General features: G+C 35.4%; 1 protein-coding gene across 1 annotated transcript in view; it reads right to left on the minus strand.

Moving 5' to 3' along the window:
* Positions 1 to 7,734, minus strand: part of OLFM3 (olfactomedin 3) — a 201,214-nt gene extending 193,480 nt beyond the window's left edge. Inside the window, exon 1 of the mRNA XM_043575693.1 lies at positions 7,257 to 7,734. Within this exon, the coding sequence (XP_043431628.1) occupies positions 7,257 to 7,325 (69 nt within the window). The 5' untranslated portion in view covers positions 7,326 to 7,734. The remainder of the gene's footprint in view (positions 1 to 7,256) is intronic.
* Between the last annotated feature and the right edge of the window lie 5,795 nt (positions 7,735 to 13,529).

Genomic DNA, 13,529 nt, shown 5'->3' on the forward strand with positions numbered 1-13,529 from the left:
TACTTCCTACCCAAATTGTTGATATCCTAACGTCTGGTGTGATCGTATTAAGAGGTAGGATCTTTGGCAGGTGAACAGGTCATCAAGGGGGAGCCTTCATGAATGAGATTAGTGCCCTCATAAAAGAGATTCACTGAGGGGACAGTGAAAAGGCACCAGCTATGAACCAGGAAAATGACCTTTGCCAAAACTTCACCATGCTGGTAGCTTGGTCTTGGACTTCCCTAATTGCGGTTGTTAATAAACTCCCCAGTCTGTGATCTTTTGTTAGTGTAGCCTGAAAGGGCTAAAACAATGACTTTCTGCCCTGAACATTTTTAGGCTGAGTAACTTGGTAACGTCTCTTTCTAAACCTTCTTTCTTTAATATTTTCAAATCATAAAGAAGGTTTAAACTACTTTATCATTGGTATAATTTGCAAAGTCACAAGAGCCCTACACTTTTTATGCTGGTCAAAGAAATCAGTTTTATCAGCTGATCTTTGTTTAAAAATAGTCATCCTCTCTGTGATCCACTCTCCACGATTAGTTTAAAAGCTCTTTTCTGGATGTCGTTTGACTCCGATATTATGGAACCACTCTCCATGTCTTATATATTTTTTCTAATAAATTTATAAGAGGCATCCTTTGGGATAGAAGTATGATGTAAATTTTTAAGGTGATATGTTGAAATTGTAGCTTTGACCAAAATTATGGGCTGGTTGTGAGAAATTCTTCTGATCATATAAAAACATGGCATTCACTTTTCTGAAAGCTGAGAAGGAATAGCAAGAAAGAAGGACCAGGAGAGGTCCTTTGCTATTATAATCTTAGTATATGGTACAAAAGTCTTTAGATCTGGTTATAGGTTGACTGGTTTTATGAAATATTTATTTAGAGACTTATAGTTTTATCTATATAAATATATATATATATATAAATTATATATATATATAATTAATGATGGTATAAATTCTATTGCAATTCCATCTTTTCTGCACTTGAGAAAACTGAGCTTAAGAGAAGGTAAGTGTCTCACTGAAATGTTGCACAGTTAGGCCTTAAAATCAGTTCTTAAGATTTCATGTCCAGCTTGCCCTTTTATATTGAATTAATTGGGTATACAACTTAAAAAATTATACTGGAAAATTACCATGAAAATATTAGTTTCATAGGAAATCTCCTTCAAAGTTTTTAATTGGTAAGTGGTATAGACTGAGTAAATGGATGAGTAATTTCAAGATCCTTTTGTAGATTTAAACCTGGGATCTAGGTGGTGAATGTTTAAATAGCTTTTGATATTACTTTAATATTTTAATTCTACTGTGAAATAATCTGTTCACATATATGCACACAAACATATTGACACAAATGTGTAGATGATCCCCCAAACTCACTGTCCTATCAACTAACCTGCAAAGACAACTGTCTGGTTTTGTATCTCCTCTATTACTCTCACTGATGCCAAATGTTTTTTTTTTAATTTATTTAAATCGAAGTTAGTTAACATACAGTGTAGTATTGGTTTCAGAAGTAGAATCCAGTGATTCATCACATACATACAACACCCAGTGCTCCTCCCAACAAGTACCCTCCTTAATACCCTTCACTCATTTAGCTCATCTCCCACCAACCTCCCGTCTAGCAACCCTCAGTTTGTTCTCTATAGTTAAGAGTCTCCTATGGTTTGCCTGCCTGTTTCTTGATGCCAATTGTTTTAAGGTAAAATGCGACTAATACCTTAGTAAATCAAATGCCAAGTCTTAGCTTTATCCAATCTCATTTTTTCTTTATATATATTTTCAGTACAAAAATCAAGATTTTTCTAATAATTGCCAGCCTAAAATCCTCAAGGATGTTCCTGCTTGGGAAAAGGCAGTAATGAATATGCAGGAACTTTCATAAGTAGCCTTCCCAAATACCTCCCTATATGAGTAATTCCTTTCATATGAGAATAAGTTTTTACTTTGCTTTTCACTAGAGAATTCTTCATTAAATAAAAGAGATGAAGCAGGAAACATATTGGCTTTCAAAGACACTAGCAGTCTTGACAGGTGAGCCCACTTTGCTGGGATGGTGAATGTGGGACAGGAGGGAAGGAGAGGACGGTGCAGAAGAAGCAGAAAACTGAAGGCTTTGAATGCCAAACCCAGAAGATGAAAACTTCATGATATTATCTAGGCAGGCTGGTCCCCAGATCTCGCAAAGTTTATGATCTTAGAAGCTATAACCTGCAAAATAATTTGCTATTTTTTAATGATCAAATATTATTAAATAACATACTGCATTCTGTTTGGGCCGCTATAACAAAAAGTACTCCACTGAGTAGCTTATAAACATATTTATTTCTCTCAGCCCTGGAGGCTGGAAGTTTAAGATCTGGGTGCCAGAGTGGTCTGGTGGGGGCCCTTTTCCAGGATGCAGACATCTTTTTGTATCCTCACATGGTGGAAAGAAAGAGCTCTCTCTCTGGGACCTCCTATATCATAAATCTCATTTATGAAGACTCCATCTTCAGGACCTAATTACTTCCCAAAAGCTGCAAATCTTAACATCATCACCTTGGGTATTAGGTTTCAATATATGAAATGGAGACACAAACATGCCAAAAGCGTAGCATAGATTCATTCTAGAATTTAACAAAGAAGTTTTCAGAACACGTAGGCTTCACATTTTACAAGTGAGGGCACTAAGATCACAGCTCCCTCAACATCGTTCATATATATATATATATATATATATAATGTATATGTATATATACACACACACACACATACATATATATACACACACACACACACACACATATATATATATATATATATATAAAATTTTTTAAGAGTGTAATTGCAAAATTACATGGGATAGAATTTTAAAAGAAAAAGGAAACAGTACCACTTTAACCTTTTCAAATTGCCAAGAGAATGAGAAAAAAATATCTACTTTCTTTAAAATAAAAGTGTAATTGGGTTGAGGATGCCAAAACTTTATCAGGGTTTACCCGTGTGTAATGACAGGTTTTTGCCAAATGCCATTGATCCATAATGTCTGTGCTAACTTGAGTGGGTCCTCTTGTATAGAGACTGTGTCTGGTATACAGGAACTACAGGAGAAGACAGATTTTTAAGTTGGATTTTACAGCAGATTTATCTCAGCTTATTTCTCTTGTTTTTGCTTTTTATTAATATCATTTGAAAGTTCAAAGAACAAGAACTGTCACTAGATTTATGTACAAAACCACCTCTAGCCAATGTAGGTCTTTGATGATTTTCTTTAGCACTACCAAAATGCAAAGACACTTATCCATGGTGTATTACATTATGAAGTATTAAAAATATAATTATTGAAATTATCTTAGTATTCATCATCTTTATGTGGCTTTAAAGCAACCGTTTTATTTAATGCAAGAGTTCTAATTGGCTGGCTTGTCTTGGACAGAAAGAACAGTTTGGTGCTGAAGATTATTGCTGAATCATTGTTACATTTTATGTCTGTAGTGTGAGCAAGCACCATGGTGATAAGTTCTTTGATGTATTTCTACGTAAGAAGATAGTGAATGTTTTCTCAATCTAAGTGTGCCAGGGCGTTTGCCAGTATATTTATCATACAAGTATGACTGCTTTAAAGTTCAACAGTCGCTGCAATGTGTGCCTATGCCCATGTCACCTCTTTTTAACTGTTCCCCAAGTATCTTACTTTGGTAAAAAATGTTCTGTTTAAAACCTGCACGGCCACAGTTATACCTTCCTTTCTTCCTGGTTCATCATTGCAGAGCAGAGACATTCATGGTTCTGATTCACAGGAATAACTATTTTGTTACAATGTTCAAATCATGGTCTGCTAAAAATCTTCTTGTAAAAGAAAAAGAGTTTCACTCTCCTACTATCAAGGTCATTACTGAACTCATGTGTTTAGTTTAAAAGCACAGAGATGCCATCTAGCAGCCATTCTCAGGAATTTCCTGTACTGAAATAGTCCTTTCTCTATAAAACTAAGCAGTAATTGAATTCCTACAAGCTTTCACTCTTATTTTCAATTTACTTATTAAATGAATGATGGTTTGGCACATTGCCTATAATTCAGGCACTCCATTACAAATAAAATTAATTTCTCTTAAAATAGGCAAAGTAATATACCTCTGAGTTTTTCTAAATGGAACTAGAAACTTGTTAATAAGATTTTAATTAAGAAAACATAGTTCTCACAATTTTCCTGAGAGGAAAATTGGTAATCTATGTAAAAATACAAATAATTAATTAGTGGTAAAATGACTTCCTCTGCTGAAAGAAAATACTAAATTTGCCAATTATGATATATTAACTGAGAGAAAAGAAAGTACATATTGAAAGTTAATCCATTCTATGAATATAGAAGTTTGGGCTTTTTTTTTTTTAATTTAAAAATAAAATTGACTTTCAAGTAACTTATTTTGCCATAAGATGGCGATACTTAAGCACCTTATAAAATGCCATATAAGGTCTGGAAGTTTCAATCTCAGGAAAAATGATCATAAACCTAAATGTTATATAGTCTTCCATGAAATGGAATTGGCACTGTTGGTAGAAAGCCTTTTTGTTTTTAGATAAATTAATATACAAGGATCACTAAGATTTACATTTCTAATATTTGGTATATGTGGCAATCCTGTGCCTGAAAAAATGTATTCAATTTTAAGAGCTCTCTTATTTTGCCAATTTCTGTGCATACTGGGTAATTATACAGATGTTTACTATAAAGTGTAGTTATACAGAGGAATATGTGAATGCATTTATTTTAAAATGTGATTATGAAGTATATCAGTTCTAGCAAATTAGTATGTTAAAAACAGCTGTTTTGAATTTGTGTATATTTAAATGTCACCACTTATTGCTTATTGTCCAAAAACTGTGATCTTATATGCTTCTATATTATTGGGTTTTATTTCAATTTCACCATACATAATTTATATTATGAATGATAATTTTATTATCTAAACCCTTAAGTAGTTAATGCAATAAACAAAATTTGTGAAAATTCCTAGTTCATAATCTAATTGACAATTATTTTGAGAATTCAGTGGTACCATTTGTGATTCGGTTGGGAGGGATGCTATAGTTTCGTGACCAACAACAGTTTGCTAAAACATACAAAAGTAGCTTTTATTCACTTTTTTAAAGCAAATTTTGTCTACTAGTCCAAAAGCATTTTAGATCTTAAAATCACTTGCTATGAATCTTTTAATATTTTCTATAATGTCATATGTGGTGTAGAACAGTATCATCTGTTCTTTGCACACTTTATTGTAGTATCTAGAATCTGAAAAGGACAATTTGAAAAGTTAATGTATACCTTTCTTTCCCTGGATTTCTCAGCTCACTTGTACCAAATAGCCCCAGTTAAGTCTAAAGCAAAAGTTTTATACTGTTGAATACACACAAATAAACTTGTCAATACTAGAAAAGATCATATTGACTAAAATGGGTCATTTATTTGGGGACTTGATCTCTGTATTTGATAGCTCTTTATTGTTTTTATATATTGAATTTGGGTAAGATGGGGTTCAAGAATTGAATATATTTGTGCACTAAAGATATCAGACAAATCACACATGCAGTTGTTAGTATAGCTCTACATTTCTGAATTCATTTTAAAGAGTGACAAATTCACTTTACGTGATTTTTTTCTGCAGTAACTCAGGAATTGGCTTTGCTTTTTAAAAATGTCTTACCGAAAATATTCCAAAAGAGATATACAACAGAATATGTTCAAAAGTGGTAACCAACATAATAGAATGAGAGCGGTAGAATGAGTCACTATACATCCAGAGGCTATAAATAAATAAATAAATAAATAAATAAATAAATAAATAAATAAATAAATAAATAAATAAAATCATCACATTTTACCTGGATGTAAAATGCTTTTAAGCTACCCCTTAGTATGTAAAATACTCTATTATGATAATTACGATGGCATTCAAACACTGTGTGAAGATGTCACAGTGACAATATCAGCACAACCATAGCTTAAAATAAAATTCTCATCAGATCTCTCTAAATATGAAAAGTGCACAGAAATAACTACAAGTGTGTATGATATGATTCTGAGTTTTCACTATATACTATATTAGGCCTAGAAATATTCTGTCAACCACAGTATTAGATCATGCTTGGTTACATCTTAGTTGTATGTATCCAAATATGAAAAGAAACTTCATTTCTCTACACTGCACAGATAATGTAAAGCTTTAAAAATAACTTTGCAATATTCCAAAATGCAGCTTCCAATGGTTTTATAACATGGTATCACTTTTTCTGTTTAGTCAAAGTGCTCTTGACAGCCTAAATAAGAAAAATGATTTAAAAAATTGTATCTCTTACTCTCTTTGCCAGATGCCTTATCTCTTATTCCAGATAATTGTGATTTTCTTAGAATGCTTGAGCTCTCAAATTATATCACTTTATCATCAAGACATTTCTCTTACACAGCTAAAAATATTTCTATATTTTTCTACCTTTTTATCAAAAGAGCTTAGCGTTCGCTTTAATTACCAGTTACTGGATAATTTTCGGAGTTCAAGATCTTTGAGACAACTCATCCTTCCTACTGCCCTCCCTAGTTTGGTAGGGTTCTCACTTCCTGTTTCTTAACACTGGTAATCAGAACTTCCTCAGTGCTTCGTAATTTTCTTAATAAAAAGAAAGAAGCAAATAAACACAAGCCCCTTTCACGAACGCCTCTCAGCCATGGCAGAGTGTAGCTCTGCTGCTCTGCCGTGTGTGTTACAAGCAGCATCCTAAATGTTTTGGACACAAACCGCAGCACGTCTGCGATGGGAGTATTATTGACCAGGATCAGCTGGAAAACGCTTTTCTGCTTTCAACAAAGAAACAGTGCACCATCTCCTAATACATGTTTACAAATTGCATTGTTTCAACTGCTAACTCATTTGCATTGCCCGTCCGACTTCGGAAGAGAACATTAAGCACTGGGATACGGAATAAGCTAAATTCCCCCCGAGAACCGCATAGCCCTCTGCCCCTACACATTATATTCTGCGCCTGGTCCCTCCCCCCCTCCCCCCCCCCCTTGCCTGGACTCTACCTTGAGCTATTCCTCCGGTAGTTCACCTTGTTATCTTACAAGCAGTAGGGATAAGCCAGACACAAGATAGCTGGAAGAGCTGTCTTTCGACTCTCTCTTGCCCCCCCCCCCCGCCTTTGGCATATTTATTTGCATTTTTGGTCGGTTTGTTACATATTGCACATTTATTTCAAACAAGTTAAATATTGCCCATACCTTGGAAGGATCTAATCCAGCAAGCAAAGACAGCAGCAGGAGATTGAGTAGGTTAGACGTCGCCTGCATTCTGATCTGGGTTTTTGCCCTCTCTTTACTCTTTTATGTAGCCACTCCACTCTCACTGCGGAGACCTTTCCCTCGTCAGTTGCACTTTCTGCCTGCCAGTCAGAGCAGAGTAGAGACAGAGGCGGTGGCAGGAGCAAGAGCAGTAGCAGAGGTAGCAGTTGCTTCGGTAGCAGTAGCGGCAGCAGCGGCAGCCGCCCTGGGGGGCGATCATTCCGCAGGCATTCTCAGAGCTGGGAGTCCGCGCGAGCTCAAGAGGGTGGGTTGGGCTGCAGTGGGCGCTGACCGAGGTGCTGAAGCTCCTCCAACCCGCGCCCTAGTTTACCCTCTCTCCCGCTGCTGTCTAGCCAGCCCACCTCAAAAGTTTTGACCCAAGAAAAAGATAAAGGGAGTAACTGCTGAGAGAGGTGTGGAGACCTGGGCAACGGATATGACATCACTACAGCTCCTGGGGGCTTGGGGGTATATGTTGCTGGGAATTTATTATAACCAAACAAGGATTGACTCTCGCGCTCCAGTTCAGCATTTGGTGGCAACTTGAGCTGCAAAGAAGTAAAGAGTCAGCTAGATAGGATTATGAAACAAATAGTGTCTGGAACCTTCTGCTGTCATTGTCAGAGGACTTGATAGCGTATTTAGCGCTTTAAACAAAGTTTGCAGTGCAGACTATCAATGTGAATTTTCTGTTCAAGGCACCCAGCCTGTGGCTATTATATATGCATATTTACACCGTCATTTATAAATAGCCTATTGAAGTAATCTAGTTAGGTATTAATGAGTATTTTTCTGTCTAGGACTTTTGCTCATCTAAAGATATTGTGCATAAATAAAGAAGCTTTCTTTTTTATCATAAATGGGATATTCCATTAGTGACCTCTGCTTCCAAGACACAGCTGAAATCTCTTCTCCTCACACACAGCCATACCCAGAAATATAATTTCCCTGTCAATCTGGCGTGTGTTTATGCCCGAGGAAGAATTCAGTGATGGATGGACAGTGGGATGGGGAAAGTGATTATTTCTAAGCTTCTAAATACTTCTGTTTCCCTGAGCTCAAGAAACAGGGCAGAATAACTGCCTCACAAGAGCAAGAAAGGGTAAATAACAAACTCTATCATACACTTCTTGTCGCTTAACTATACTTTAGCAGCTTCTTTTGTTTGAAACCAGAAAAGTGTTTGCCATAAGGTGAAAAGTGGGGAGGGGTTGGCAACCACCTTGAAATCTCCTTCTCACACAGTTATACCTCCTTGGGTTATGTCTTTTGTTGATTTTTCTAGAAATGTTATTTCCTAAGGATTAAAATATGTGAACTGATACGGCCACTGCTTCCTTAATAAAAAAAAAAAAAGATAAATCGTTTGACATATTGGATACATACTGTGTACAAGATCTCTATCAATCTTTTACTGAAAAGTCTTCATATTTTAATACAATAAATCTAAATTAGGATTCAAATGTCTTGGAAAGTTATAGTCCCTAAGGATTTATGTCATGTATTGCCTCTATTTTTATCCTGATATTATGAATGTGGATACACGTGTATGTCATTACTTGAGGTTTCTTTTTCCCTTATGAAATATAAATAACAAGAAGAAATGTAAATTTGAAAACTCCTTTTGAATAGATAGATCATGCATATAAAAGGGATTGAAGAATAAGAGAAAGAAGGTAGAATTATCGAGGGCTATTAGTTTAACGATAACCCTAGCAATCATAGTTGGAAATTCCCATTATTTCCTACCAGAAACAGAAAACAGAAATCAGAAATTTCCCTTTGAGGTGAATAGATAAAACTGTAGAGTTACATCTGACACCCTTTGGGATAACTTTCTAGAACATATTTGGGTTCTTTTTTTTTCTCTTTTTAAACTTGTTTCTTAACCTAATGTGTATCTTCTATCTATCCATCCATCCATCTGGGATAAATCAGCATAGATTATGTTTTTCAATGATTCATACATAAAAATTACTGGAAATTTTATTCTGTATCCATTTCTAAACATTTCAGATCATTGCACAATTTGAAAATGAACTTGCAGAGGTATAGTAGATGTGTGGCTGGCTATATTAGTGCATTTGTATTACCTATACTAAATACAACATAATTATTTATTTTTATGTATACTCCTCTCTCTTTTCAGAATGTCTTCTACCATCTTGTCCACCTCCACCTCTCACACACAGTGCAGCATGCTTATTTGAATATGAGGGCTGTGTTTAACAGACACATAAAAAAGTAATATGAATTCATAATCCTCATAAACATAAGATCAACATCTATTCTTTTAATGATGATTTTTTTTACGAAAGATAAAAATTGTTTTGATCCCATACATGGTTAACGCTATTATTAATGATTGGACCAAAATTTACCCTTTAAGTCTCAATTTTTCTATATTTCATGGCACTGGAAGATCATTTATAACAAGGAGTTAAAACAAATTCTTTGACATTTTGTCAGAAAAAAAATAGGAGAGAAGATGGTAACAAGTAAGAAATGAAAGCCAATTATGTTACAAATGAAAACAGATGATCTTAGCATACTTTCAACACACTTTGCTAGAAGAAAAGCTTAGCCATTTGTAGAGAACAATCAAATTTGGTAACAAAACAAAAACTTTATTAAACATGCCAATGAAAAGCAAAAGCTGTGTCTAATGCCCAGCACAAACGCACCAATACTCTAGCACTTCTCTCTCTTTAAAACAAACTAAAATTAGCTTTTCCAAAAGAATTCTATTGTTTTTCATCACGTGTTTTATAGTAAAACCCCCTTACAATATATTTTCATAAAATCGATTTGATGACATTGTAGGTCATATCATATCTTATCTACACATAGCAATTTACACAGCATTTCTCCCTGAAAAATGAAAGTCCATGAAGCTCTTCATATCTTGTGTCTACATTAGCTATTCAAAAGAGTTCTGTAATGGAAAGGAAATGGTATGTCTACTTTTGTCTTCACAGTCACTTCATGTTGGTTACTATAACTTAAACTGGTAACCAAAACTTAGAACAAAGTGATAAAATAGGCATAGCATAGATGTAGAAACTTTACATCTTTTGCTACATGCATTAGAAGATATTTGATATTTATGTATCTAATTAAAGTCAGCCATCTATGCCTAAAATGGGTACAAAATTCCTTTGAAATTTATAAATCACTACAGAAATTTTAACCAGTACTGTCTATAGAAGCATGTGTAAAAATAAGCTTATATGAAATTGTGTACATGTATAATACCTAGAACAAAAATGTAACATTTTAAACATTTATACCCAATATTTCAAAAGTAAGTTTTAATTATATAATAGGTTATATTGTTGGCTTTTTTGTATATTAGTTTTCTTTTGTATGATATGCTTGTATGGTGTGCTGCTTCCATATACGTTATACTACGTAAGCATTCCAGAGATGCTTCATTTTGTTAAAAGAAATGCCGTTACCTATTTTGACTTTAACCTATTATTTAACATTGATGGACTTAGGTCTTTTAGAGAAATGCAAAGAACTATCCAATAGGTTATAGAAACCTTCGAGAAAATTTTCACCTTTATTAGATAAATGAAATAGTCTTTGATTCTTTTTCTAATGTATTTGATCTACAAAAGTACTGCCACACTTTGTTTGCCCTCTTCTATTCTCTCTTGAGGTGACTTTCCTCTCTTGCTTGCTGTCAAGCCATTTTCATCCAGATCCTCTGTCTCTCCTAACTACCCTACCTAAAATAACACCACAATCATTCTCTATTTGTTATTTTTTATTAGGTAGATTATTTACTGTCTCTTTTATTATAATATATTTAATAAAAGGTCTTTGATATTCTGTTCTAATCTAATCATCTAGAGTACTGCCTGGCACCTGATAGTCACTTAATCAATAATGATTTAATGAATGAATGAATGAGTGAATTTCTGACCCTAATTCCTTCATGCATAATATTTATATGCCCAAGCTTTGCTAGATGTCACTAACTTGATTTCTTCTGGGCACCTCAAACTCAATATTTCAAATCAGTATTTTTCCTGAATCATATTAGCTTGTAGCACAATTTTCTCTATGTTGCAAAGCAACAAGCACTCAGTACTTCAAAAATTCTGTTAATTTTTTCTCCATATTTTCCTCCATAATATCTGTACATTTATACCACTTATTGATTCATACCTAAGTCAGTACCTCATTTTCTATCTTCTAAATTATTATAGTGCTTTCCTTACCTTTCCTTATCATCAGTATTTCTTTACTTCTACTTTCAACCTAAAATTTATTATCCACACAGGACCTGAGATGGTTGATTTAAAGACTAATTTGACCAAGTTACTTCTCATATTAAAGGCCTTCAATGTCTTCCTATCTTCTACATGACCAAGTCTGGACTCTTTAAACTGGTTTATCCAGGGCCCTGCATGATATGACAGTCTTCTCTTTCTCTTCAGTCTTTCTCTTCAGTCTTTGTTCTAACCATTGTCTACTAATAATTTGAATGCAGTAAAGTTTTAATGCTTGTAGGTCCCTTGATAGTGTTCTCTCCTCTGTCATTAATAGCTTTTCTTTTGTTTGAATGATCCTTTCCCTGCTTTGAAACAATATTTATTTATTTTGAGAGAGAGAGAGAGAGAGAGAGAGAGAGAGAGAGAGAGAGAGAGAGTGAATGAGCAGGGGAGGGGCAGAGGAGGAGAGGGAATTCCAAGCAGGCTCCACATTGTCAGTGCAGAGCCTGATGCGGGGCTCCATCTCATGAACCATAAGATAGTGACCTGACCTGAAATCAAGAGTTGGACACTTCACCAACTGAGCCACCCAGGTGTCCATCTTTTTCTGCATTTTTTTTAAAGTTTATTTATTTTTGAGAGAGAGAGCAAGAGAGAGACAGAGGCAGAGTGTCAGCAGGGGAGGGGCAGAGAGAGAGGAAGACACAGAATCCAAAGCAGGCTCCAGGGTCTGGGCTGTCAGCACAGAGCGCGATGTGGGGCTCAAACCCATGAACCGTGAGATTGTGACCTGAGCTGAAGTCAGAGCTCAAATAACTGAGCCACCCAGGCATCCCAATGCTTTTAAGTTTCATTTAAAATGTCATTTCAACTATGGGGTGCCTGGGTGGCTCACTGGGTTAAGTGTCTGACTTCGGCCCAGGTCATCATGTCATGGTTGGTGAGTTAGAGGCCCATGTCAGGCTCTGTGCTGACAGTTCAGAGCCTGGAGCCTGTTTTGGATTCTGTGTCTCCCTCTTTTTCCACCCCTCCCCAGCTCACGCTCTGTCTCTCCCTGTCTATCTCTCTCTGTTTCTCAAAAATAAACATTTAAAATGTCATCTCATCTAGAAATCCTTTCCTGGGCCCCCAGCACCCTCTCTCAAGGTTTTTCTTCTCAGTTTTTTCATAATACTTCATTGTAGGGAGTGTCAAGAGCTCATATTTTAAAAGATTTGGGCAGAAACTTCAAGGAGTTTTATGACCCAGAATTAAAAGTCCCAGGAGTCATATTTGCTGCATATTTTTTTTTGTTTCAGCATGTAACTAAAACCAGCCCAGATTTAAAAGGAAGATAATTAGGCTTCATCTCTCAGTGTAAGACATAGTATGTGCTAACAGGGAGGGGAGAATTTTATGGCATCCATATTTGAAAATACATAACAAAAGAGATTATTTTACATATTCATTTAAAATCTCCATTGTGTTCCTACTAATCAGTAATAAGTTTGACCTAGAGTTTTGAAGATGGATTTTGATTTTGGTAGAATTTAGCAGGGGTAAAGAAAAAAAATCCATGAAGGAAGATCTACATATTTACAAATAAACACCGGTATTCCCAAGGACTTCTAGTGATGCAAGTCTGGGTAATTTGGTCCAGCTCTGTAACTGAGAATGACTAGAAGGGCCAGGAAAAATGTAAATACAATTACTTGAAGGTCTTGTAGCACTAAAATGGCAATGATGAAGTATGGGACCAAGATCTAGGAGAGTAAAGAAATAGAACGAAACCTCACATTTATGGCCAGTTTTCCATTAAGAGCATCTTCTACCTTCAGAAGGAGCTACCTGGTGGGGGGATGCAAATGGAATTCCAGATTCTACCATTAAGGTACTACCCTGTAGTGCCTTCCTCTGCCCCCATCCCCAGCTCCTGTCCTTTGTTTGAGCTGAGATGTTAAAGTACTAAAACCCCCATAGGTAAGGGTAAACCCAAAATAGAACAGTCTTC

The sequence above is a fragment of the Prionailurus bengalensis genome, chromosome C1 (assembly GCF_016509475.1).
Source record: "Prionailurus bengalensis isolate Pbe53 chromosome C1, Fcat_Pben_1.1_paternal_pri, whole genome shotgun sequence".
Taxonomy (NCBI): Eukaryota; Metazoa; Chordata; class Mammalia; order Carnivora; family Felidae; genus Prionailurus; species Prionailurus bengalensis.